Here is a 27,712-nt window from a genome sequence, read left to right on the forward strand (position 1 = left end):
TTGACAATAAAGTTGACTTGGAACAACACTGAGCTCTAGTGGTGAGAACTTTTCAAGAGAAACGATGCATGAGACAAAACTGAGACTGCTTCACTCAGAATTCTATTAGAACTTAAATGCTTTCTGAAATTAAGTACACCACTGTAAAAAGTCCACTAAATAGTTGATATCCTCTTATAGCACATTAGGCCTACTGCTAAAACATAAATAACAACAACAATAACACACAACAATCATTACAATATATTGTAATTACAACAATAATAGTCATAGTACATACTATATGCCAAGGTATCAGAATCAGAGTCAGAATCAGCTTTAATGGCCTAATGGCCAAGTAGCCTAATTGTGACCAAACAAGGAATTTGACCCTGATTTTTTGTTACCCTCCAAGTATACAAAGATAGATAGCCTATTAGGCCTATAGCTAAAAACAAGGACAACAACAAGGTAAATATTAACAATGTAAGCTAGTACTCTAGCTGCTGCTACACTTAGGTGATACACTAAAAGTGCATCTATCTATCTATCTATCTATCTATCTATCTATCTATCTATCTATCTATCTATCTATCTATCTATCTATCTATCTATCTATCTATCTATCTATCTATCTATCTATTTATCTATCTATCAAGACTGGTGGTTAGGCCTAAATTTATGACAGTTTTGTATCATCTGTCTTCTGGAAATTTTTCAGTATACAATTGTCACTTATCTTCATCCATTCCATTCCTTTATTCATAATATACTGTATAATCATCCACATCCACATCCATTTCTCAGTGGAAGGACTCGGCTCAAACCATAGCCTACTGGTCAAAGCTAGCAGTCTGGAGCATAGACTGTATTAAACAGTTATGGCGCCTTCTTGAGGATGGAAGACCTCTGTGTAAATTATAAATGTTAAAGAGTTGACTGGAAATGTTTTTCATACATACGACCATAGATATATGTAATGCGTGTGCAGGTTAATTCCCCCCTGCCCCCATACTGCTGAATGCCCAAAACGCTTTTCTCAGCACGCAATTCATTTATTCAATTCACAACTTTAAAGTATACCAGTTTTATATCTATGATAGGACTGTACACAGCCTTCAGTGTGTGCAGCACGCTTCTTATATACTGTCTATGGCAGCGTGATGGGCCTCTGCCTCAGAGATGTGACGTGTGTTAGCGGCTTGTCTGGTGACGTGTCCCTCCTCTCTCTTTTCTGGCGGAGCGGCTGCTGGATGGGGCCACACCGACTCCGCTAAGCACTCGTACTGGAACCGGTAACACCGCAAGACTCGGCCTACGGACATTATGGGGAGTAAGTGACATTCTTCTCTTGTATACACGTGTTGAGGGTAGTCGAAAAATACCTGTCGTCCTTTTAATCTCGAACAATAACGGACTTAAAGCGTTCGCCGGCAAGCTAATTAGCTAACCTTGGGCAGGTTAACGCTAGGTGGAGAGTTGTAACTAGCTTATTACTGGAGCTAATTTGAAGCTTTCAAATTCCGTCTTTCTGAGATAGCTTGCACACACATGCAGAGCTTCACATTCACAGCCCATTTCTAACCTCTTGCCTTCGTCCAAGCGTCCTGTTTTAAAGTGTCCTCACTCGTTTTGTGATTGAACGTTAACTTTAGTTAGCATCACGCTAGCTGAATGGACTGTGCAACCAGGATAGTTAACGTTAATGTATAGACACTTGAAGCTGGTTTCTTCTCGTTTTTTATATGCACGTTGGTAGATTTGCAATGCCAGATTGACTCGTCGAGTGCCAGAAAAAAATTCAGTGGCATATGTTAAATCTCTTGCTGTCAAAGTCTATTTCAGTGATTGACACAGCTGATCAACTCCAAGACCAAACACCCATTCATTCGGAATCGGTCTAAAAATGACTGCAAACTGAATACTAGTTACTCCAACCTTGCTCAGATTTATTCATTTGTTTGTTTATCCAGATATTGCTAAGAAAATGCAGCTTTTGCTGCATTGACCAGTTGGCAGCTGTTGTAGCTGGTGGTTAGTGATGACGTAGCATCTAAACCTGATTTTAAGAAGACCAATACCTCAAGATAACAAACGTGATACTGCGGGTGTGTGGTGTAAATGCAATGTCACTTATGTCTTTTAATGTCTGCTAACCTCTTTCTGCAGTTAAATTTTTGGAGGTCATCAAGCCGTTCTGTGCGGTCTTGCCAGAAATTCAAAAACCAGAACGAAAGGTATGTTTATTTATTTTATTTAGTTGCATTATGTCTACACTGTGCATATATGAGTGGATTTGAATGACATCTGCACTTTTTTTTTAATCCTTGCAGATTCAATTTAGAGAAAAGGTACTATGGACCGCCATCACACTATTCATCTTTCTGGTGTGCTGCCAGGTTAGTATCTGTTAATGACAAACCTTAATGACAACCAAGCTGCTGGTTCTGTTCATGTTCATGATGATGTGTGTGGTTTATGACACTGTTTTGTATCTTTTTCCTTGATTCAGATTCCTCTCTTTGGCATCATGTCTTCAGATTCAGCAGATCCCTTCTACTGGATGAGAGTAATCCTGGCTTCCAACAGAGGTGCTTGAATTGTAGGGTGTATGTTAAACCGGGTTAATCACATAGTTTTTTTTATGCCCTGTGCAGCTCTAACAAGTAAAAACAATCAAATTCCAGTGTTGTTATCAGACCTGACATAATCTCATTATTTTATGTGATGAGTCAAAGGTCAAGAGACGTAGGCCATTAGGAATTGTTTCTGGTGCTGCTGCTATTGTTGTACTAACTGAGGCTTACCATGACACTAATCTGATTATCTCCAGGTACGCTGATGGAGCTGGGCATCTCACCCATTGTCACCTCAGGCCTTATCATGCAGCTTCTGGCTGGTGCCAAGATCATTGAGGTGGGAGACACTCCCAAGGACAGAGCCCTCTTCAATGGAGCTCAGAAATGTAGGTCTACTACTCACTACCTTTGCTATTTTTAGAACTTGTCACATTCTTTTTAAAACTGTGATGCTGTTTTATTTGCTTTGAAGATAGCAGACACAATACTCTGCTCAGTTTCCCAGTACCATCAGTAGTAGCTGTCCATGCAAGATTGCCAATTGCAAATAATTTTTTCTGTGTTTTTGCAGTGTTTGGAATGATCATCACCATTGGACAGGCCATTGTATATGTTATGACTGGCATGTATGGAGACCCTTCAGAGATGGGTGCTGGGATATGCTTGCTCATCATCATCCAGGTTAATACAAACTCTCAGTGCTGCTCTCTGGCCTAAAATTTGAAAATGTATGCACACTTTTCCAAAGTTTAGATTTTTTGTCTGAAAGTATAGGTGTTAAAAAAAAAAACCTGTTACCTGCTAAAATAACATTTGACAGCCAAATATTTAATTATCATTCTTTCTAGTAGTATGTCAGCCAGCCTGGTTTTAATGTTGTGTATTGTGTGAAGCACTTAAGGTTAAATATAAAACATTTTAGCTCTTGTGCAGTAAATACTTTCCCTTTACATTCTTTTTTTTTTTTCCCGAGGCAAACAGACAAATTAAGATGACATCTTAATCATCTTCCTTTGTGAGATAGGCCAAAATTAGAGCATTCAAACACTGGCTGGTTCACTGTGACTGTCATAATATTTTGTTGTACACAGTTGTTTAAAAGAGCAGGTTGTCTGCCTGAATCGGCTCAATACAAAACCTCCTGTCTCTTTCTTCAGCTCTTTGTTGCAGGTCTGATTGTCTTGCTGCTGGATGAGCTGCTCCAGAAGGGCTATGGTCTGGGCTCAGGTATCTCTCTCTTCATTGCAACCAACATCTGTGAGACGATTGTCTGGAAGGCCTTCAGCCCCACCACTGTCAACACAGGCAGAGGTATGGGTACTGGGAACGAACGCATTTTAAAGCTGAATGAGGATAAAGGAGATACATCTTCATCTGTGTTTTAATGGCTAACCCTGGAACTCCTGTCTTTTATCCAGGTACTGAGTTTGAGGGAGCCATCATTGCTCTCTTTCATCTTCTGGCCACCCGCACAGACAAGGTGCGTGCCCTGAGAGAGGCCTTCTACAGACAAAACCTGCCTAACCTCATGAACCTCATCGCCACCATCTTTGTGTTTGCAGTGGTCATATACTTCCAGGTGAGCTGGTAAACACCAACTAAATACAGTCCAGTGTCTTACCTGCTTTTATTGCACTAAAGGCTTTTGGATGTCACTGTTTTGAAACAAATATCCGCTTACTCACGGTCACACTTTGTTACCCTCACCAGGGCTTCAGGGTGGACTTGCCCATAAAGTCAGCACGCTACCGTGGTCAATACAACACCTACCCCATCAAACTGTTCTACACCTCCAACATCCCCATCATCCTGCAGTCTGCCCTCGTCTCCAATCTCTACGTAATTTCTCAGATGCTCTCAACGCGTTTCAGTGGCAACTTCCTCGTCAACCTCCTGGGAACCTGGTCTGTAAGTACATAATGCATGCTTTGCCTCCAGCACATCCAGTCTCAGTCTTTGAGATATGTTTGAAGACCTGGAGATTGTATTAATGAGTCGTAGTTATTTTCATATAAAGGGCACAGTCAGGTTCCATGTGTTCTAGTTAGCCATGGACTTGCAGCATCTTACTAACAAAATCTTTTTTGTTTAGGACTCCACGAGTAGTGGACCAGCTCGGGCCTACCCAGTGGGCGGTCTCTGCTACTACCTTTCTCCTCCAGAATCGTTTGGTTCTGTCCTGGATGACCCGGTTCACGTGGTTATCTACATTGTCTTCATGCTCGGCTCCTGCGCCTTCTTCTCCAAGACCTGGATTGAGGTCTCAGGATCCTCTGCCAAAGATGTAAGTCTGTGTTTGTACAAGCATTTGCAACTTGCTTTTTGTCAGTCCCACATGAAATGAACCTGCATATATGACTTTGTGTGTCTCAGGTGGCGAAGCAGCTAAAGGAGCAGCAGATGGTAATGAGGGGACACAGAGAGACCTCTATGGTGCATGAGCTTAACAGGTACAAAGCAACCTTGCAAACAGAGTCTCAGGTTTCACATTTGTTGCTTGCAGCATATGGAAAGTTGTCCTCCAGAATTTTCATGTATTTATAATGTATTTACTATTCACAGGTACATCCCCACAGCTGCTGCCTTTGGTGGCCTCTGCATAGGAGGGCTGTCTGTGATGGCTGACTTCCTGGGTGCCATTGGTTCGGGTACAGGAATCCTCTTGGCTGTGACAATCATCTACCAGTACTTTGAAATCTTTGTGAAGGAGCAGAGCGAAATGGGCAGCATGGGAGCGCTGCTTTTCTAGAAACCACCAACCTTCTGACACAAAGCATCCACCCCATCATTGTTTTTATTTTGCATTTTTTTTTGCAATTTGCACAATCAGTACATTTTGCAGCTGGCATAGGTCATTTTTCTCCACCACCTGTGTTTTCCACCATTACCTTGCCAGCGTGTCAATGCTGAGAAAACCGTTTTGGTTACTCCCAGCGTTGAGCATAGTATTGTGTGTCTTCAGTCCTTTTACTCCAATAGCTATTACCCATCACTCTGCAGGCTCTCTTATCAGCTGACGAATGCCTAAAAGCACACAAGATTGAGGTGCTGTCTTTGACCTACCTCAGGCACTGTTCATTGCAGCATGTTCAAAGAACACTAGGACAACGACAATGTGTTGGTGCTTATTTCAAGCTGAAAGTACTGTCTGGACATTTCGGGGGAGTTGAAAGAAAACCATGTCATAGCAATCCTGCAATCCTGCTTTCAGTAGCAATCCTGCTTTGAGGTTTCTAGGGGCCTATAGTAGGATGTTAAAAGTATAAATAAAATATGCTTGTACTCCTGATAAGGTTTTTGGTAATCTCAGACAAGCTGTTGGTGGTTTTTATTTACCTTTTTTATTTTAATATTTTAAATCATGGACTATGTTTATATTCACTCTGGTCTTATATAGGGCACAGTGTTTGTCTTCTGTCTCTGCCTGGTCCTCAAAGGAAAGTGTTTGTCTGTGTCGTTATGCTCTTTTACTCCCAGACTGATTCACTGCACAATACTGCCGAGATGGTCGGGATGAGGGAGGGTTTGATAGGGATGAAAAGAAAGGGGTTTCATTTTGGTTTTTACTTTATGTAACAGACATAATTGTGTTATTAAAAAGAAACAGGATTTTTTTTTTTTTTTCAACATACTTAGAAATTGTGTTTTTATTCCATTTGTTGTGCTTTGTCCTTGCATGTTCTGTGACTTACTACAGGATACTATTTGTTGGTCAAGTAATGAATAATGTATAGTGGCATAACAACCGAATGGTCATAGCAGAAGTAATTGATAGTTAAAGCTGGATTTGACACTAAAGGGCAGTAAGACTATTAAACAACCCTGCAACAAGCTTTAACATAGTTATCAACTTACTAGGTCTGTTGCTCTGATATTAGTGCATAGAAGTAGACATGTTTGTGTCCATTGGGTGGGTTTATAACTCAGCTTGTACTAATCACTTTTCTCCACTAGAGGTCACTGTATAGGTTTAAAATACACCTGCTAGTAAAGATTAAAATATAACGATAAGGGGGGGATGCAGCTAAACAAACTGTACACAGTATGCCAATACATCACTAACCGCAACCTTCTATATAAAATTTTGCTAAATAGACTTTAATGTGAGTGACAATGAAAACAGTAAAACCAATCAAAAGTCCAGTTATCTCGGACTACTTCTAGACACCCTATGATCTAAAGAATGAGTCACCACACATGAATTATGAGGCAGTGCATTGATGGATATTTAATTTGGTGATCATTAAGAATACACGAAAAATTTAGAAAAAAAAATACATTTAAAATGATTTATATATTGCATTGTAGTTTACCTTTTTGTCCCAAATTCACTTTTCCATCTGCTAGCTATTTACATGAAAACTTGGGGCCTTGTTGCTTTTAGACTGTGGGATGTGTGAGCTTGGTTATCACATTACAGGTGATAACCATAGACTGTATATTATACAGTCTATGGTTATCACCTGTAATGTGAGAGTGATGAAGAGAAAATTTCAAAAGGGTGTATTGTATAGGTGTAACTCATGACTCAGAAGGTCATATGACTGTAATAGAACTAAACAGGAAAACAGGAGGAACAATTAAAATGGGAAATTATTGTTAAGTAAATTCAGTTTATTTCAAACCAGGGGTGGAAGTAATTATTATACAAAATGGCCCATATCAGAGTAATTTATATTATATTATTGGATTGTAATAATTATATTATTACATGCATTAATGTGTTCATAATTTTTTTTTCTCACTGTTTTAATCACTTTATATTTACTGCAGGGTCGCTTTATCTATAATAATAGCCTACATCATTTATGAATTGATTGATATATTGTATTAGTAATCTGAATATGCAAAGTAACTGGTAACTAAATGTATCAAAAAATGTAGTCCCCCTGAGATGTCGTGGGATAAGAGTTTTATATACATACATACATACATACATACATACATATATACATACATACATACATATATACATACATACATATATATATATATATATATATATATATATATATATATTACATAGACTGTAAAAAAAACATTTAATATTACAAAACCGCTCGAGTGACGTCATTTTCGTGCGCCCACATGTGATCAGAGCGTCAGTGGGGGGGCTGTTGGACGCCGGGTAGCTTTAGCTAGTCAAATGCGAACCTTGCAGTTAACTAATTCCTCTCACACTGTTCATCTTTTACCACCGAGGGCGAGGCTCGACGGACAAAGACACCGGCAGACATGTCGTACTGCAGGCAAGAGGGTAATATCGATCTCCTTTCATTCATTTCTCACTCCATGTCTGGGCAATGTCATCGAGCGAGCCGCCATGCTAGGCTAACTTTCTAGAAACAGCGTTAATTTAACGCAGATTACATTACAGTATGAATGTCAGAAATGTCAAGCCTCCGGCATTAGGCTATGGCGTTGTAGTGACTTAATACACTAGCTAGTCGCTGCAGTCATTTGACACGTAAGTCACAAATTGGGGAAAATCGGCTAACGTTACTAGCTCGGATCCTGATGGTACTGTCAGGGCTATCAAAACGGCTGAGCAGGTTAACTCGGGTCAAAGATTCTGGCATAGTACGCGCCCCAAAGGTCACTGTAGCAGCTGTACTACCCTCGACCAGCATATGTAACGCTACTCTGTTGTAATCCTTGTGTTGTCGTTGTTTGTCATTTAGGTAAAGATCGCATCATCTTCGTGACCAAGGAGGACCATGAAGCACCCAGCAACGCTGAGCTCATTGCCGATGACCCCAATGATCCATATGAGGAACAGGGTTAGTCATTTTGGAAAAAGTGGACCTGACTTCCAAACATTCCTTACCCCATACAGGTATTCTTTAAACTTGCCTCTGTCTGTTTTCTTTTAGGTCTGATCCTTCCAAATGGAGACATCAACTGGAACTGCCCATGCCTGGGTGGCATGGCCAGTGGACCATGTGGTTCTCAGTTCAAGGAGGCCTTTTCCTGCTTTCACTACAGCAAGGAAGAGGTGAAGGGCTCAGAGTGTATCGACAACTTCCGTAACATGCAAGAGTGCATGCAGAAGTACCCTGAGCTCTATCCTCAAGAGGAAGATAAAGAAAGCTCCCAAGCAGAGGCCAGCTCTAGTTCTGTCTCCGCTGCCCTGGCTGAGGGCTCTGCCTTACCCCCTGAAACTGACTCTACCCCGGCGACTTCAACATCCGAGTCCGCTGTCTCATCTGACAGCACATCGCTTATAGACAATCAGACTGCCAGCTAAGGTCCATCGGTTGTCACCCAGGCTACTCTGTGTGCGAGCACTGCCGAGCATAACTGACTCTCCATGAGCAGCTGTGATTGGTCTTTCCTCCTGTTTAAGCCTATAGAGAGGACTTAATGAAATAGCTCTGATGCTCATGGGCAGAATTTACAGGCCATCAGAGAAGGACTTTGTGAATGCAGAGAAACATAGCGTCATGTATAAAAGTATAGGCTACTTTGTTTGCTGAGCACTCAAAAATCGTTGAATAAATAATTTGATTTAATGAAAGCAGGCCAAGCTATTTGCTACAGGGACATTAGTTGAAAGACTCACTTTATATGCAATTGGAATTTTAATTTGCTGTCTCATGTCAATCAGAAGAGCTTGTTAGTGTTCATTATGTGTGTTGTGCTGTTCATGTTTGCTGCCCAGGAATATCACTCGGCACTGATTTATCACTAATCATAAACTTTTACAGTAATCTTAACCGTAATCACTAGATTTTTTTTATTCAAGCAATGATCAGCTTTTCTAAGGAATTTAACCTCCACTCAAGACAGTTTTGACGCTTACTACAACTTAACAGTCCCTTTTGCTTTCCATCACGCGAGAGACCTAACACAGGTGGTTAAGAAAACAATGCTACTGTTTCAGCTTCTGTTCAGTGACCATTACATTGATATTAAGTGTTTTTTAGCTGTGTTTGTTGACATCTTGTAGAAACTTCAGGGTCTCCATCTGTTTCCGTATGAGCTATGGTCGTCCTATTTGTCAATTGACACTGTATACGTCTTAGACCAAAGTGGCTTGTCGCCTTTAACTGTCACTGCATAAATGTTTTTGTTGTCTTATCACCGTCTCGATGTCTCCATTTGGATGCTTTGGTCACCATTCAATGACATTCAGGCCTTAAGACTTGATGGATTTTTCTCAAACATGTCCACATTAAAATGATCGTCGAACAATTTCAACTTACATTTTCCTTTTGCTTCTTCTAAAGTCAAAGCATAACACCCTCTTGTCAGTGATTTTCCTTTTTCACACGTTGAAAGTCTTAGAGGTTTTATGCGAGCTTCTCTCACAGGAATTACAGAGAAGATTTACAAGTTGGGCAAGATGTGTGACTGTATATCAAGACAGAACCAAATATTTTACAGCGTTCACTTCAGTTCATTATATTGCCTGTTTATTAGTAATGATAGTTTCATAGCATTTTATTGAATCCAAATTATATTTGGCTTTCAAAATGTATTATACTTAATATTTATGAAAGAAGTAATAAATATTTTAGAAACCATCTGAAATTCAAAGAGCTTTGCCCCATCACATTTTTCTATATACGACTACCTTAATCTTTTGTACATTTCTCTTTGCTAATAAAGAGGAGGTAAACATTGAATAAGAGATTTGTTAAACTCAGATCTTAACAAATCCAGGTATTAATTTTAGTCTTTATTTTGTGTTACACACTCACACGTTGTGAGTACCTTTCTTCAATGTTGTGACCTGGACTGATTGAGAGTTTGGATAATTTCCTCCTGATGATAAAGCATGTTGTCCAGTGGTTTTCAGTCCCTTTTCTGATTTCTCCACTCAAATTTTCTTGAGAAATCCTCTGAAGTCTGTCCTGCGTTTTTGGGTTTACGTTCATGTGCATCCAGTCCTCAGGCTCTCTGATATAAGTAGACCAAGTCGGGGTGTCCATGGGACCACCACACTCTGCATGGTGACCAGTAGACGGCCTGTCCCAGCCTCCTCTGGGCCTGCCAGCAGGTACTCCATACCTGGTAAAAAAAAAGAAGACATTGTTAATTGATCTAATAACAAATCTATCTCTGTGGTGTTAGTTTGATATATTCTAACTTTTGTGTCACTGTTATAATAATCTTTTAATGCTTAAAGCCTCTTTAGGAAAACCTTGAAACTATGAACAGAACGTGCTTTGTGTACCATATTACAAATCCCATCTCTTTGTCTGTCTGGATCTCGTCTTACCTGGGTTGAGAATAGGACAGGTGCAGCCGCGGCTGGTCCACGGCAAGGGATAGATGCGGATGGTTCCCAAGTAGAGCGCCACTTGGCTTGATCGAAGGACCTTGCGAACTTTGACCTGCACTTCTGCGTGGCTGCCTTTGTCATGAGCAGACAGCACAATGGCTTTGATCACTGTCATGGGCCAAACAGGAAAAACAGACGACTGAGAAGGCAAGTACAGATCATTAGATTTATAGAGCGTGGTCTAGAACCAATCTATCTGTAAAGGGTCCTGAGATAACTCCTGTTGTGTTTTGACACTATAAATCCAATTAAATTGAATCACAGTTTACAAAACAGTTTTCAAAGTTAAAAAAAAGTAAGAAATCATAATTTCTTACCATAATCATGTTTGGTCTTACAGAGGTCAGACACACTTCTCAGCTTTTTCTGCTTACAGCTACATTTTCCTGTGTACAGACATTGAGTTACGCTCCGATCCATTTTTATCTCCATAATTACACTGCATAAAACACTATGATTCCACAATTTTAAGCCTTGCAATGCAGATGAACTTCACCGTTAATGAGCAATACATCTGTAAATCAAAGTACTACTCACCTGTGTAATGCAGAGCAGAGACGGCAAGCTCCTTTGACCACTGTACCTCTTCTTCTACTGTGAACATGTGATCCAGATCAGGGATTTTTCCACCAATGGGCACATTGAACACCTGGTTATTTGAGTAGCTGCAAAAGTGGAATTGAACCCATCAGGTCAAGGTTCATCGTAAGCAATTAACCACACTGAGTTCAGTTTTAGCTTTTGTGTTAGTCTGTAAAGAATTTGGTCATGGATTTAGCATATGGCTAACCTGTCCAGACACTGCCCAGTGGTTGGATCACAGCTGTGTGTGCAAGTGCAGGGTTTACAGCCCTCCTCTCCAAAACCCCAATAGCCAGGCAGGCAGTGTCTGCAGCTTGTGCCGCCTACACCAGATTTGCAGTGGCACTGCCCACTTCTAGGGTGGCACCAGGGTCTCTCCTCTCCAGGACGAGGAGGCAAAGAGCCCTGTGGATCACACCAGCAGCCTGAGAAACAGAAACACAAATACAGCTGTGTATGCTGCTCTTTTCTCTTCTATCGTCAAATTAGAAATTTACAAATATATACCAGCAGATGGGGCTATAAGACATTATGGTTCTTTTTCATTTTATCCATAAACCTCCCTAACTGTAAATTAATTCCACTGAGATCAAATAAATTATGAAACCTCCTTTATTTTGCTTTTCTGGTTGATAACACATTAGCCAATCCCACACCAGAGTAAGAGACCCCCTGTTTGAAGTCTCTTACGTGTGCATGTGTGGGGGGAGTTAAGGGACAGGGATGGGTGGTGGTGGTAGCCGTGGCGACAGCGTTGGCACCTGCGCCCGACAGTGTCGTGTCTGCAGTCATCACAAACGCCCCCCACTGGTGCCGCCGGAGGAAAGCCATGCCCGCTGAGAGAAGTGACAGCTATCTGCGTGACCGTGGCACTGGCACTCTGAAGTCACAGTGGTGTGTGGGATGTCGTAGCATTTAGAGAGATGAGAGAGAGACAAAGTGAGGACATCAGGGTGGGGAGGAGAGAGAAAGCAAACAGAAAATATGGGTGATTTTTGTTTAGTCTGTGTAGCCTACTTTTACAGTCATAATATATATATATATATATATATATATATATATATATATATATATAATATACAGTTGTCAAAGTGCTTTGCATCCTGTGCTGACATTGACAGTCAAAATGTAAAGACTAGACCTGCAAGGTCTACCAGGGTCCAAGCACCCAGAACCAAAGGTGCATAGACCTCGTGTGACCACCAGTATGAGGCCATCTCTGAATATGTCTTAAAAAGGTGGATTTTTTTGTTTTGGTTTGTATTAAAAATAAAACATCTTAACAAAGTATGGAAATAATATTGCTCAACTAAAAACCTAAATACGTCTGAGTCTTGAGTATGTATTTAAATCTCTGCTTAATAAGAACTACATATTTAATTCACTTTTAAAGCTCCTCTCTCTTTTTTTCTTTACCAGCAGGATGAGTATTGTGCATTCCTGGTGGTGGTCACTTACTCTGGCATGGGTTGGACTCTCCACTGCTGCTGTTGGCGGGCCTCCAGGGACGATCATTGTAGAGCGGGGCACACTTCTCACAGTGATTTCCTGCTGTGTGGTGAGTACACAGGCACCTCCCAGACACCTGGAAAACACATCTGAGGCTGCTTAGTTACAGACACCTGCTGTCTGGAGACAACTATAAAATAGATACAGGCAGGTGGTGTGAAGAGTAAATCAAGCTATTTAAAGCTCTTTTAACTGGCAATTTACCCATCATTAAGTACATTTTACATCTGGACCTAACATCCTGACACGTGTGTTATACAAGACTGTAATAGAACACAGGCTATTGCAAAAACTGACAGACACACTTTCTTTAATAGTCTTTTTTTGTCACTGACCGTTGTTCTTTTACTTTGACACGCACCTGCATGCGCAGGAAAAGCCACTCACCATGTTACTCTCCTGTCTTGTGTCTTGGCTGCTGTTGTATGGTACACAATGCTCAGCATGTCCATGGCACAGGCAGGTCCCTCTGGCCAGTAAAGTATAAATAGCATAAGGTGCGGAGGCTGAGCTTTCTGTGGAGGATGTGGAAGTCAGAGCTGAGGCCGTGGGGCTTGTCCATTCTGCAGGTGGATTTAAAGGTGCCGGACAAGTCTGAGCTTTTAGCAGTCTGATGCGGAGGTTAGTGAGTGTGAGGCGGGCGAGGGCCTCTGGACTGTAAGGGTCCAGTGTTTTAGCACTGCTTGGGTCTAGTGTCCGTAATATTACCTGGAAGAAGAAACAGAACACCAATCATCATTGAATCAAACATCGTGGCTCTGCCAAAAGATAATACACAAGCCTACATCTTTGTGCATATTCTCTTACCTCCCCCCCACTGCAGGGTGTAGCACTGGTATAACGGGATGTACACAAAGACCCCGGCTGAGTAAAATCATCAGGCAAACCAAACTCCATGCTGCAATTGTGTGCAAAGAGCTTAAGAGCTTCCCAGGTCTTTCCAAAGTCAGCTGAACGCTCGATGGCCATGGCAGCAGGCCGTGGTGACCTGAACACTAAAACTACATGGGACAGACAGAATTGTGCTTCAAGGTCCAAGCGGATCTCATCCTGCTGCTCCTGCATGGTGGTGCCTGCACCTGATGCCCACCAGGTATCTGGATGCAAGAAAGGGTCATCAGTCATGTGAGCAGATGGGTGGGTGTCCTCGGGGCAGATGAGGTGGGGGGTTACAGGAGGATGGGGGCAAGGGCTGTGTGGGAAGGAGCTGTTCCCACAGCAGCTCGAGTGGGTGAGGAGGGTCCTGCCACTAGCCAGGTTCCCAATTGGTGGACTACAGGCATGGTCCACACATCTGGAAACTGACACAGAGGGGGATGGATGGTCAGTCGTATGACATATAGCAGAGTATATTTATTAAGTGTGATAATATGGGTATTCAGATCAGTGCTTTTAAAGCACTTTCCAGCATACATCATAGACAAAACCAAGTTCCTCTTCATTGTGTTTACCATAAATATTTGATTTGCCTGACCATTGTGCCACTGCTGCTTGCTCTGATGTGACACAGAATCCTACCCTTTCCTCATTGGACAGCATTAATACTCTCACGTTACATGTAATGGCAAGACAGAAACAGCCCCGCTATCAAATTGTTATTTATTGGTTAATTTATAAACAGGCATTGCCTTTATTCTTTACTGTTAGGACTGCAAATTCTAAGCAAATACAATGTCACCTGCAAATGAAGAACCATCAGACATCATTAGGTCAATCATTTCATTAATATGTAATGCAGCTGAGTCAGCATAACTGTCCTCCAAATCAATAACACAGCTTAACCTCAACTGGAAAAGAGAAGGCCAGATCAGACAGAATGACGCAACTGATTCAGAGAAAGAGCATGATGATGCGTCTCACCTGCTCCGCTCCTCGTAAGAACCAAAAACAGCCAACAGAGCGCCAGCAGCATCTGATGCCAACCTTTCCCACGCATACTAAACACTCTCATCCTTGTTTCTGCTGTTTACAACAAACGTGGTGCGATAAACGCCTTCCAGCAGAGATTAGTCCCAACATTATGTGTAGCCTTCCTAACGGACAAGCGCATATTTCCCTGCCAATTACGCAATGCGCAAAGTGCAGATGATTCCAGGAGTATTCTGCCCTTCCAGGAACAATGTTAAAAGAATCTTTTATGAAGTTCAAAGCATCCTCAGGAGCAGCCAGGGCATCTCTCTGACAAAAGTGGACTGTGTTCCCCCGTAGCAGCAAATTGATAATTGGTTAGCCCAAGAATGAACGCTCCATATTTGACATAACGAAATGTTTCCAATTTCCTGGTGTCTTGTCTTCATTGATTTTGCGCGATAAAAAGTGTGTTAGCCTAAACGATGCAAAGGATAGGTCCTTCACAAAGCTATTTAATTCATGTAAAGGTTTTCCTTAATTCACAGCCAACCTGAGAGCTCCGTGTCCCAGCAAGGTCCAGGGCTCTACGTGTTTACGCACGAGAGGAGTGTGGCTCTATTTATCCATGGTCCTCCCCGCCCACACACCCACACACCCACACACACACACACACACACACACACACACACACACACACACACACACGATGAGGACGTTGTACTGAAACAACACAAAAGGCTATCTTGAATTGTGCATTTTTTTCGCCACTCTGGGCAGAATTGTATCCATTGGAATCTACTAAAGATCGTGCACAGGGGTGAACAGACTTGCGACTTGCACGGGCTCGTCAGCGCGGTTAATGTGAACCAGCCGCACAGCGTATGCCAGCTAAACCAGGTCCCTCCACTAACCAGGGCCTCGTAATGGGGCGAGGAAATTAGTTTATCTGCTTCTGCCCTCCTGTTTTTCAGCTGCAGTAATTCCAAGTTGCAGGTCTCTTTGAAGTCTAGCAGGAAGAAACCTGAGAAGGGAGACAAAAATAGTCTTCAGTGCAGTTATTTGCAGCTTGATGGAGCATTGTGGCACCGAAAGAATCTGACAGCTTGGTGTTTCATGCAAATGATTTGGACAAGAAAAGGGCCTCTCTCCCATCTGTATGCCTGACTGGATAGATTACTCTGCCATTCTTCATTATAGCACTGGATAATAAACACACACGTCAGGAAATCTAAGTCCTTTGCTGAGCCTGATGTATTTTCCCTCCCTGGCACCCAAAAGAATAAACACCATGTCTCTTTAGTTTTATGGCTCAACTTCAAATACAGTGGGCTCAGAAAATTGGAATGGACGCACAGAATTGGATTGGTTTCCATGAATGTCTTTAATGCCATACAAATTGTTTACAGACCTGCTCGCTTTTCACCAGAATGGAGAACAAAAGCAGAATTACTAAGGAATGGCATATGGTCTGATGTTTGTACTGACAGAAAATACAATATAATGTTTAGGAGCAGCAAGCAGTATATGATTCACATAATGTTGCCCCAGTCATCGATCCTTATTAATCTGACATTTGTCCATCTGTGTTGATTTTAAAGGTATCTCCCTGCTAAGGTTTTTATTCCGTTTTCTATAGTCTCTTAACTCATATATATCTCCCTATCTCTATATGTTGTACATTTGTCTTTCTTCACCCCTCGCTGATCTTTCCTTTCATCTCTCTGTCCTCCTGCTCTCTACTCTTAACACCAGCTATAGTTTCTGGCAGCCCTCCACACAATAAAACCCGGAGGCTCTCCATCTTCTGGCATCTCAGTTTCTCCTTTCGTCACACAGCAGTGGTGCAGTATGCTAAGAATAGCTTTATGGGAGATTAGGGTAATGCCATTTATGAGGAATTAGCTGTTATCTGGTTGTGTTAGTGGCATACAGTCATACTTTATGGCTGCTTTGTACTCACTTGGATTTGGTTCTGGCTCAATGGGACACACAGCAATGAGATTCACATATTTTCACAGGTTGCAGGATGTGAGGACCTGTGTGCATTTGGGTGTTTAAGGAAAAGGGATAATGGATAAAACATATAGTCAAATCATCAGTGTTGTCCGGCTGCGGTTTTGCTTCGTTGACAGAATCAGGTTGGTTCTGGAAGAAGTTCGTACTGTACGTACACACTGATATCTGACTTCTGCAAAGGCACCAAAATTCACGTCACTGAGGTTTGAGGTCAAGGTTTGCAGCAAAGCCATTAAACATTTTAAGAGCAGCTGGTTCAAGTGCAAGTAAACTATGTTTGGTTGCTCATTTTGCCTTCAAAATGCAAAACACATTGAATTCTTAATTGACTTGAAATTGTAATTACAATAAGGGTATTTGTCTGGGATAAAGGAATGCAGAGCCGCCCACATCCAATAAAGTGCTAGTTTAGAACGTGAGCATATCAAGGAGGATAAACAACACAATCCACAATGCAGTTAACAACATGTGTTACATTCTCTTCTACCTCAGCAAATACATTCTCTCAATGTTCAGTGTGTATATTCATCATGGCCCCCAGCTGTGAGAGGTCAAATACCAGCCAGGAAAGGTCCTGGTGATCTCCTACCTGCCCCGTGACTGCCTCTCTAATTGCTCCTTTTTCTCTTATTTACAGGACTTAACAGGACCCGGGGTCAGATGAACAGGGACTCCCTCTTCCCGCCCTTATAATCCTCAATGTTTGTCCAGGCTGCTTGTGTGTTGAGCACATGGTGTCATCCCGCACTTTTCCATCTCCTTCTCCCTTCATGTCGTCTTTCAGTTTTTGAGTTTCTCTGCTCATATAGTCCTCCATGCAGGGATAAAGAGGATTAAGCTGCTTCCTTACATGATTTGACTGCATTTAGGCCTCACAAGCCAACACTATCAGACCCTGATTTGTCTCTCCAAATAGTACATCCATTTAGTTGGTGTGCGTGTGTGGATTTGGAACCATCAAATGTATACTAATCTAATTTAAATGTCTCAGTTTGTTATGGAATGGTTGACTATCCCGACACAACACTTAATTCAATCAGGAGAGACTTTGTTGCAGATATGCAAAACTTTGCAGAGTCTTGGGTGATTAGACTCCATTGTATAAATAATACTTAAAAGGGGTAGAAGAAACAGGACATTTTCCCCCGATGGAGTCTAGACACTGGTGATGGTGGAGAAGGAACCCGAAGACCGACCAAAGGAGCTGTCTGCAGGAAGGGGACTCTGGGTGCCTTGGTTGACGAGACCGAAGGTGGAAGGGGAGGAGGAGGGTTGCACGTTTGCCTGAAAAGACAGCTGACAGCAACGGAGAGAAAACATTTAAAGCAGGATGTCATGCTGTGATTGGATCATGAATTTTGTGGCCAGTTCTGAGGTTTACTGAAAAGTGAATGCCTCTAACCAGCTGAAAAGTTTTAGGAAGAGAGAGAGGTGATTGAAGTTATTGAAGTTTTCCTGAAAGAATTTACGCTTAGCTTCATTTGTCTAATTTAAATGACTCAGTTTAGCATAAAAACATAACAAACTGTCTAAGTTTGTTATGGCATTGTTGTTATGGATACTATATCGACACGATACTTGATTGATTAGGCGTTGATCACAATCCAACATGATCAGACCTTGATTTGTCTATTCAGTTGGTGTGTGTGTGTGTGTGTGTGTGTGTGTGTGTGTGTGTGTGTGTGTGTGTGTGTGTGTGTGTGTGTGTGTGTGGATTTGGAACCATCAAGTTTATTCCAGTCTAATTTAAATGTCTTAGTTTGTTATGGTATTGTTGTTATGGAGACTATAATGACACACAGTAGGATCTAATATGATGGTATCCACTGGCCACAAGAGCAACCAATAAGTTCCATGGTTAATAGGGTGTGCTTGAGTTAAGCACTGAGGTCAGAGTTAATTATCCTGTTCAACTTTTGGAGAAAGACTTGTTGCTCTTACAATATAAAGTACACAGTCCTGATATCTGATGTATACTGCAGATCCAAGAAATTCATGCTTACAGTTGCACCCTTTAAAATCATACAACAATTCCAAAATACTTTACCCTGAAGCCAGTCAGTTGGCGTTAAAAGGTCAAGGTGATAGGTCAACTGCAAAGTTCTACAGTTCAAGTCCAATAAAACCAAGAGAACAGTATTTCTTTTATGGTAGTTTGAGTTGGTGTGTTGTTTGAATTTATTATCATTGTATGAGCACGGTAATCAGTGTGTACAGCTCACAAAGAAAGTGTCTTACAGCAAATGTTTGATATGATCCTCATGTGATGGAGGGCTCAAAGCGTTGGTTAAAAGTTGGTTAACATGCATGTGCACATCTACTTTTTGTGTTGTGAGTGTGCTAGCATGATAGGTTTAGGTTGCATGTTGCCTCTTTGATGGGAGCGGATGTATGACGGCGATTAAGCTGTCAGACCAGAATCTGATAGAGGCCAGATGAGGCAGGATGACAAATCAAGGCCTCAGTGAAGCACTTGGGCAGCTTGCCAAACCAATAATGTGTGCATCTGTGAGCTTGTGTGTGGATATGTGGGTAGATTTGTGGTCATGTGCAAGTGTGGAAACTATGCTGAGCTGTTTCCATTTATTCTTAATTAATTCTTAACAAGGAGGAATGCCAGGATTATTAAAGAGTGGCTTGCTTGAGGAGGCTTCAGCTGAGCAGTGATATTTATAGCTGAAACTCCTGTTTAATATTGGACAACAAATTAACCTCCCACCCACAAGCACACTTGCACACACTACTGGCCCCTCTGGTCTTGTGTCACTGTCTGACTTCTTTACATCTGTTTATGATGTCATCGACTAACAAGCTCAAGATATACTTTTGTGATACACAAACACATACACAAGCATGCACATACATGAACACAAAATTTCTTAATAACTCTTTCTTTCCGCTTTCCATCACCCAAAACTGGAATGCCAGTTATAGATTCCACTCACTGCTTTTGTATTCTTCCAGCTCATTTTCGCACACCCACTTAGAGAAAACATAGCGACTTGACTTACATAGCAAACACTCCTGGATAGGAGAAAAAACGGTCAGGGGTTGTTTGCATTTCTTTTTTTTTTTATAATCAACTTTTTTTTTATTGGCACCTTAAGACATACAAAACAAATTCCACACCGTGTGACAGGTAATAGCAGATGGTGCACAGAACAGATCAACACAAATTGAACAAGAAAAAAAACCCTCTCCCACCCCCCACCCTCTGTCGTCTCGAGGGAAACAAAACAAACAAACAAACTAACAGAAACCACACCTTGCCTAATCACCCTCCTCTAATTCTTGTGGGGTTGAGGTCATTAAGTCTGATATATGTGCTGCTGTGCTTTCCCATAGGCTGATAGTTGATGATCTGGCTTTGTTAATCCTTGCTGTAGAGAGCTCAAGCACAACTATGTCTAGAAAATACGCCAACCACTGTTTTATACAAAGCGAGTGAGGGGGGAGCCAGCGCTGAGCTATCATTTTCTTGGTTGCTGTTGAGCCGGCTAGCCAAATTTTCCTCTGTCTCCTAATCAGGTGTAATTTAGAGTCATCACAACAATCGGGTTGGTAGGAATTCAACATCCTATGACATCAGATATTATTGATGTTGTTTTATTCCAAAACTCATGCACCTGTTCACACTCCCAGACCATATGCAGGAAAGTTCCAGTTTGTTCAGGTTGACAGAACGTGCAATAGGGAGCGGGAATGACTTTAGAGATGCATCTCTTCTGAGGAGTCCAATATGTCCTATGACATATGTTGAAGTGGATATACTGGTGATTTGGGTTCTTGGAACAGTGGAAAATATTGTCCTAAACTGTCTCCCAATTAATTGTGTTCACCTCAGGGCTCAGCTCTCGCTCCCATTTCTTTGCTATTGGGAGTTCTCCTATGGATACTTGCATCAGTTTAGCATAAATCTTGGACACTAATCCTTTCACAGGAAAATCAACAAACATTTAATGACTGGGTGCGCCTCAAGACTGTTTCCCCATGGCACTCCATAACATTTTAGGGCTGATCTTAATCGAAGATAAAAGTAGAAGTCCTGGGGACCTCAAAACTAGCTCTCAGGTCTTCAAAATTCAACATACCTTTCTCATTGAATAGCTGGTCTAAAGTATAAATACCTCTGTCACTCCACTGCTTACAAGCAAAGGGTTTGTTACCAGACATTAAGTGTGCATTGTGTCATATTGGGGTATTCAAATGTCGCTTATTGGTGTAGCGTAGTTGCTCCTCGACCTGTTTAAAGTTGGTCAATGTGTTGGTGATAATAGGGCCACAGGCTAGCATACACTTTTTTGGACACACACCTGCAAAGGCAAGGTCTTGCAGTCTTAGACTTCCAGTGAGGTTTTGCTCTATTTATCTCCATGGAACTGTAGATGAGGGGTCCATCCACACTCTGAGAGCCCATAGCTGAAAGACTCTGTGATACATTTTAAAGTTGGGGAGGGGCAGGCCTCCCGTGTTTGTGGTATGTTGCAGGGCAGAGTATTTTACCCTAGGTTGTTTATTATTCCAAATATACTTCCGAATTAAGGTATCAAGTTTCTTCCAGAAATGTATTGGTGGGGGTAAGGGGATCATTGTACTTAAGAAATTCACATGAGGAACTATGTTCATTTTAACAAAAGCAATCGTGGACCGTAGTGACGCCGGCAGCGCAGACCAATTGGCCAGATCCCTTTGAACACTACTTAATATAGTTTCATAGTTGTCCTGGACAACTTGCTGTAGCGAGTTCGCATTTCTTTAAACCAATCACGCTAAGCTCCGGATGCAGCGAGCATGGCTCTTCAAAATGGTCTCAGGAAGGAACTTGCTTTGGTGGAGCATTTGCACCCAGCAAAAGGAAACTGCACATACAATATTAAATGAAGTTAACTGTTCACAAAATACAGTAACTTGAGCTATATAAATTAGCTGGATATATGGTTAAACGTAATTTGCTCTTGTGGCCAGGTTGGGTCAGTGGGTAGAGCAGGTGCACATATGCGGAGAGGTTTATGCCTTGACGCAGAGGTCCAGGGTTCCAATCTGACCTGTGAAAATTTCCTGCATGTCTTTCCCCTTTCTCACCTAGCTGTCCTATCAAATAAAGGTGGAAAAGTCCAAAAAATGTTCTTTTAAAAAAAATGTAATTTGCTCTTACCAGTTTATCGCTGTTATGTGTTTTGTCCATAGCAAGTTCCCACCAATAGGTCCCAAAAGGTCCCATTTAGAGAGTAAATTCCATAAACATATTCTTTGTAAATCTTTATAATCATTCCCTGAACGAACCAAGCAGGACTGTCTTGTTGCACAATCCAAATTTTCTTCAAAACTTGCCATTTGCAGCGTGTAACATTGCTCACAGGTTTCGGTTAATGTTCCTCGATGTGACCGGAGTTTAAAGTTAACACAAAGAAAGCGGAAAGTGAGGGACATCCTGCAGAACTTCCGGTGGCGCTGGAATTATCCGGTAAATGAACTGTCGTCCATCCAGACTAGCACAGGGGTAAACTAGCAGAACAAATCTAACTACCAACTACCAAGTGCTGGGGGTCAGAGGTCAGCACAATGAGGCTGGGTTATATACTGGAAACTCATTGGAGTTCAACATCAGTTAGATGCAGGGAGCCACAAGCATAATGTTTATGCTCACATAACTACACACAAACAACTTTAGTTATTTAGTTTTACATCACTGAGATTCGGTTGAATATTTCTATGACCCATGTTGTTTGACTATGGTTCTGATCCTAAAAGTCACATTAACAAATGTAGCAAATGAGAGGAAAAATCAAATGCAGCTGTTTGAGGTCCTGGGGGTTCCAGTCTGTCTCTCATGTCTGGATACGTTGCTCCTTTGGGGCCCTTCTCAGCTCATTAAACAAGTCTTTATTGGCATGCCAAGAGTACACCTGTGAGTCATCTAAACCATGACAGAAACTTCAATGTATAGCCTAGCACAAGGGTCACCGTTAAACAACAGTACCTCATATGACTGGGCGAAGTCAAAAACCAAATCTGCATGAAGGCAGCCTTTTATGTATGTTGCTGGTATCAGCTTTACTCTTGTAAAATGCACCGCCACAAAACACTGTGATGTTAATGTGACAATTGCTGCCCTCATGGTGGTTCTGTTTTATCTATGAACTGACACCAGTGACATTCATAGACCACAGTGGTGTTATCACTCAGGTCAGATGCCCTTTAAAAGAGGAAAAAGTGCTTTGAAAATGCATGTTTTTCACATTTTTGATGTTTGCTTAAAACATAACAAAAAGTATGTCTATTCTAAAGAAGGTTTAATGAGACTTTACTGGAAACTACAGCATGCCTTTGTATGTTTCCATTGCTGTGTGCAAAAATAAAATCACACTGCAACCTAAGGGGTGGCATTTGTGGTTAGATTGTGGGTTTCTGCAGAAAGTATGTGGGAATATGTGCAACTTCTAAACCCTGCTGGCTTCCCCAACAATGTGACAGTAACAGGGGGATAGCCAGTGTTTGATCCCATCAGCCAACATCTGGCCCTCAGGAGGAGCTAAAGTAAGCGGCACATGCTGATGTCATTAGCGTAAAATGGGAGTTATATTCACAGAGCCATGACCCTCACAACATCCCAATACTGTGAAAGCAGGAGAGAGGGAGGATAAGAAATGGATGAATAATATGAGGATTTTAGGGAGTGAGAGAGAGAGAGAGATGGGAGGGGGGGGCAATGGATAATACATCTGGGTGATTATGTAAGTGACTAATATTGATGTTCTTCATTGGTTGATGTTGAGCCAGATCGTTCATGTCAGCATATATCTGCTGCTGGACTGTTAACAATAAGTGAGAAAATGGCAAGTACAGGGCGGATCAAAGCTGTAACAAAGCTTGTTAGGATTTAATCAGTTCCACTCACCCAGAGCTGCTGGCCACATCTGTCCAATCAAGTCCCATCACCATGGTGGGCTCCTGGCTCCAGAGATGGCTACAGTATTGCCAACCAAACATTGGTAGGCGACTATGTTTTGAGGACCACCACCTCATCAGAGACTTGTGGTTCTCGTGAGGTTTTCTTTGGAACCTCTCTGGCTGGATTTAATCAATACCGTTAGGCATGTGCTAATGATTAATAAATTGCTGTGGTCAGGATGCTTTGAGTGCTGAGGCCACTCTGATATGATAATGTCATTGTTAGATGTGGGTTATTTAGACCCTTGGGGAAGTCTTTAATTTGGTTTAGGCTTCCTCATTGGGTGAGGTCATTGCTTTGAGACTGAGCTCTATTGAGAAGAAGCCAATGAAGTGGAAGGTCTTTTGCTAAACATTTCCTCTTACTAAACATTTCAACAGGCCTATGCTGGGTAATGACTGTGGCACAGAATTCCAGTATCCATAGGATCCACATCAAGTCAGCCTATTTCACCTTTGTTCTTTGTTTCCACTGTAAAGATTTGTGATCATGATCTTCTCACAGAGCTTAGTACAGTGATGTAGGTCACCTCTGACTCCTTAGCCACACTATAACTCTTCAGTGACTCTCCTCTCCCCGCTCTACCTTATTTATCCCTATCTGCGTGGCAGCAGGTCCTTCGCAAGTGACACGTGAGGGTTTAGACACATGAGACTATTCATTTGTGCTTGGCTGCCCAATCTCAGGCTGCTCTGATGAATTTCAACTAAAGAGGCCAGGGGCAGGAGTAGGGGCCGCAGTGCATGATGCCTGTGAACTGCTATGGGAAACAGACAAGGTTATGATGCCCTTGTGACCCAGGAGTGTGGGGATCGTACGGGTCATTGGGGTTTTCCCCCTTGAGGACACAATTCAAGCTGTCATCAGTTTGAAAGGAAAAGATTGGAAATTTGCGCAAGTGTGCATTCCAATCAAATTCCATTAGTTTATTACTGCCATTACCTTCACTATCTTCACCAGGAACAGAATGGGACGTGAGTGTCCTGCTTACCTGTGGAGAACAGTTGTCATGTGAAATGTATGTGGTGGTTACTCACAGTTTTGAGTACCAATATCCCAGAGGCTCAAACTGTCTAAGATGTACATTATATCAAGAAATTATAAATACATATTTTTTTCTTTCCAACTACGACTTGTCTTCTGCTTCCAGATTCAAACTGCTTTTATTATTTAGCTGATTAAATTAGAGGACAACTAGGATTTGGGACTGGTTTGAATCAGAAATGATCTTACTCAATACAAATCTATTGCTCCAGAGTAAACTATCAGTTTCTACAAGGGACAGGCTCACAATTTTACTCATACATTTTAATTACTTATTATCTGGACTACTTTTCTTTGTCTTTATTCACTTATTTCATCCTGTATGGCTCTCTTATACTTCAATGTTTTTTTTTCCCTTACCAGTGATGAGAGAAGTATTCAGATATTTTATTTCAGCAAAAGTAAAAATACTACAATGTAAACACACTTCGTTAAGACTGTATTTCTATGTTCGTGCAGTTGAGTAGGGAGTAACGCGTCTTCGTCTCTATGACAACCGTTGCCGCGTCCAACATAGTAGTCAACTGAGATTTCGAAAGTTCAGCTCGCCAATATTTTATCTATGCTGAGAATACTTAAAAGGAGCATCAGAGCTTGCAATTTAATTTAAAATAAGGTAACGTTATGTTAAAATTCTTGTTTTTTGTCGTTTACATTATTTAAATTAGCAAACGTCCCGTGTCCTAACGTTACTTGTTAATTTCGTGGGGACCCATCCAGACGTGATTTGCCTAACGCAAACGCTCGTAGCTGAACGTTGCGTAACTGTTGTTAGCGCTAAACACTACACGTTAGGTAGCTACGGATTTATAGCTTGTATTTTGGAATGCAGCTTCGTTAGTTAGCTAGTTAGCTAGCTAGTTAGTTAGCAGCAGCCGTCGGTTAAACCGGTTAAAACGTAACGTTACGCGGACAAACTGTCCTATTGTTAAGGCTACCGCAAAAGCCTTTCGCCGGTGGATGTTCATTTTCCATTCTCCTTTTCAAAATATAGCTAGGTAACTTACGTTACGTGAGGTGCTCCTAGGGCAGAAACATAACGTTACATGCTTCCTACGGATCCTTGACATTCTTGAAAATTGGTGAATTTGTGGGGGAAAACAAGTCTTTAAAGGTTCTAGAAAAATCATTGAAAGTGCTTGAATTTTTATAGTTTTGCAAGAATATAAATTAAATAGAATTTGAGGAATTTGGGCATGGAAAGTCCTTACATTTAATGTTTCAGCAGGTGTGGAACCCTGAATATAATGTTCCCAGTTTCAATCATATACTAAGCATGTTGAGGCAATACAGTCCAGAATATTTTAGAAGAAGCTAACGGGATTAAATCCAAGCTTAATTGTTTGCACATAAATTATTTTATTCTGCTAGAGGATGGAAAGGAAATATTTGCCTGGTTTCGGTGTCCTGGTGCCTCATCCCCCCGGCAAACCTCCAGAGCCCAAGCCTCCAGCTCTCAGTCACAGGTGCAAACTCCCTCCAATCAGAAAATTTTCTGTGAATGAACAGAAAGGCATCTACTCAGATATCATCACTACATTCAAGTTCCAGGTAAAAGCACAATAGCTTATGCCTCTTCAAATTCTGATAGACATTTCATTGTGAAGGCCATTTTGCTCTGACCAAAACCAAGACTAACTCTTTATTGATTAGTCTTGTACAGCGGGACCTGAGATCCAGCAGAGGTCACAGGGCCAATCCAGCTTTGAGTTCAGTGCTCTCAAAACAACAAAAGGTGAGATACTGTATTATATGACATTTTGAATAATTATTGCTGATATGCCAGCTATGTATTTATAAGAGAAGCATAGTATGCTTCTATAAAATACATTTTGTATGCTGTGTGTAAAATCATTATCCCTCTGCACTGTTTTCATTAGTTACAACCTTCAAAATTCCAACTGACCAGTGCAAGATTGTTGAAAAGGATAACCATGGACCTACATCACAGCAATCACAGACTTCTTACTTCTGCAAGGGTGGAGATGCACCCAAGGTCCAGATACCCTACCAAACTGTTCCTGGCCAGATCCCTCACAAGTTAGAGGTAGAGAGGTATGTAGTGTTTGTTTGCACCATGTATGATTGAACCATGTATGGTTGTACATTAGCTGGTTTAGTGGGGTCCATGAATTGGTTTATTTTAACTGCCTGTTGTTAAGACAAATTTTTAAGTTTTATATTGTTTTCTCATAGACGTCGAAGGGAATATTTGAAGTTAGATGTTGAACAGCTCCTGGCAGAAAAAGGCATATACTCCAATATTCTAATGCCAAGACATCAGAGCAGTAGTGATGAGCATGCAACTATGACCGACAATCCTGTATCACCCTACCTCCCCCTGGAGGTGAGTCTGTTACTGCTGCAATTTATTCTGCTATGCATTTGCGTAACCAATTACTGTTTACATTCCTTATTTTGGGGCACAGCACAACCATACACTCATCTTCCCCATGTTTCTCCTTTAGGTATTTGACAATGAGGAGTATGACTGTCGGACTCCAGAAGACTGGCTTGCCCTGGGCGATGCTGAACAATTACCTTATCGAAAACCTATTCCTGCAAAAGCCCTGCTGCCTACAGATGAAAAGATTCCTTCTGGTAAAATGTCCTCAGAAATATACAGTGTAAACAGAGATATACATTATTTTCTCTTCTTTAATGATTACTCTCTTCTCTCTCTTTGAAGAGGACCCAGAAAGCTCCTCCCAGGAGTACAGCTGGCATTTAGTTGGGGTTCTTGACTATAGTAAGAAGAAATGCCAGTACCTGGTACAGAAAGTTCACCAAAACAGTCAATTGACAAATGAGGAACCCAAAAGGAGCAAATCTACTGGTTGGTTTTTACTTTTCACTATAGTAACTCAATATTGTCTCCTAATTTCCTTTTGGCTCTGTTTGTCTTGTTCGCCA

General features: G+C 41.5%; 4 protein-coding genes across 5 annotated transcripts in view; 3 read left to right on the plus strand and 1 right to left on the minus strand.

Moving 5' to 3' along the window:
* The first annotated feature begins 1,174 nt into the window (after positions 1-1,174).
* LOC114553916 (protein transport protein Sec61 subunit alpha-like 1) lies at positions 1,175-6,396 on the plus strand. Its single transcript, XM_028575374.1, has 12 exons — positions 1,175-1,312; positions 2,149-2,216; positions 2,313-2,378; positions 2,492-2,570; positions 2,813-2,944; positions 3,130-3,239; positions 3,716-3,869; positions 3,977-4,137; positions 4,269-4,466; positions 4,651-4,842; positions 4,932-5,008; positions 5,121-6,396. The coding sequence occupies exons 1-12, from the start codon at positions 1,306-1,308 to the stop codon at positions 5,305-5,307; spliced, it is 1,431 nt and encodes a 476-aa protein (XP_028431175.1). The 5' UTR covers positions 1,175-1,305; the 3' UTR covers positions 5,308-6,396.
* Positions 6,397-7,637: 1,241 nt separating this feature from the next.
* Positions 7,638-9,758, plus strand: chchd4a (coiled-coil-helix-coiled-coil-helix domain containing 4a). The gene is made up of 3 exons (XM_028576137.1): positions 7,638-7,815; positions 8,240-8,338; positions 8,432-9,758. The coding sequence occupies exons 1-3, from the start codon at positions 7,794-7,796 to the stop codon at positions 8,803-8,805; spliced, it is 495 nt and encodes a 164-aa protein (XP_028431938.1). The 5' UTR covers positions 7,638-7,793; the 3' UTR covers positions 8,806-9,758.
* A 548-nt stretch (positions 9,759-10,306) lies between these two features.
* Positions 10,307-15,037, minus strand: LOC114554791 (netrin-4). The gene is given in 11 exon segments (XM_075447421.1): positions 10,307-10,571; positions 10,783-10,953; positions 11,163-11,231; positions 11,383-11,510; positions 11,636-11,852; positions 12,118-12,232; positions 12,234-12,307; positions 12,886-13,012; positions 13,324-13,644; positions 13,744-14,237; positions 14,797-15,037. Coding segments are annotated over 11 exon segments (1,944 nt in total). The 5' UTR covers positions 14,888-15,037; the 3' UTR covers positions 10,307-10,434.
* A 10,283-nt stretch (positions 15,038-25,320) lies between these two features.
* dnah1 (dynein, axonemal, heavy chain 1) overlaps positions 25,321-27,712 on the plus strand; it is a 34,160-nt gene continuing 31,768 nt past the window's right edge. Inside the window, exons 1-7 of one of the 2 annotated variants that reach the window (XM_028574823.1) lie at positions 25,321-25,415; positions 26,171-26,350; positions 26,453-26,534; positions 26,680-26,854; positions 26,996-27,146; positions 27,268-27,400; positions 27,489-27,635. In XM_028574823.1, coding sequence (XP_028430624.1) covers positions 26,174-26,350; positions 26,453-26,534; positions 26,680-26,854; positions 26,996-27,146; positions 27,268-27,400; positions 27,489-27,635 — 865 coding nt within the window. In that variant the 5' untranslated portion in view covers positions 25,321-25,415; positions 26,171-26,173. Of the gene's footprint in view, positions 25,416-26,170; positions 26,351-26,452; positions 26,535-26,679; positions 26,855-26,995; positions 27,147-27,267; positions 27,401-27,488; positions 27,636-27,712 lie in introns of those variants that run through there. The other variant, XM_028574824.1, reaches the window with a different exon arrangement.

This window comes from Perca flavescens, chromosome 4 (assembly GCF_004354835.1).
Source record: "Perca flavescens isolate YP-PL-M2 chromosome 4, PFLA_1.0, whole genome shotgun sequence".
Taxonomy (NCBI): domain Eukaryota; kingdom Metazoa; phylum Chordata; class Actinopteri; order Perciformes; family Percidae; genus Perca; species Perca flavescens.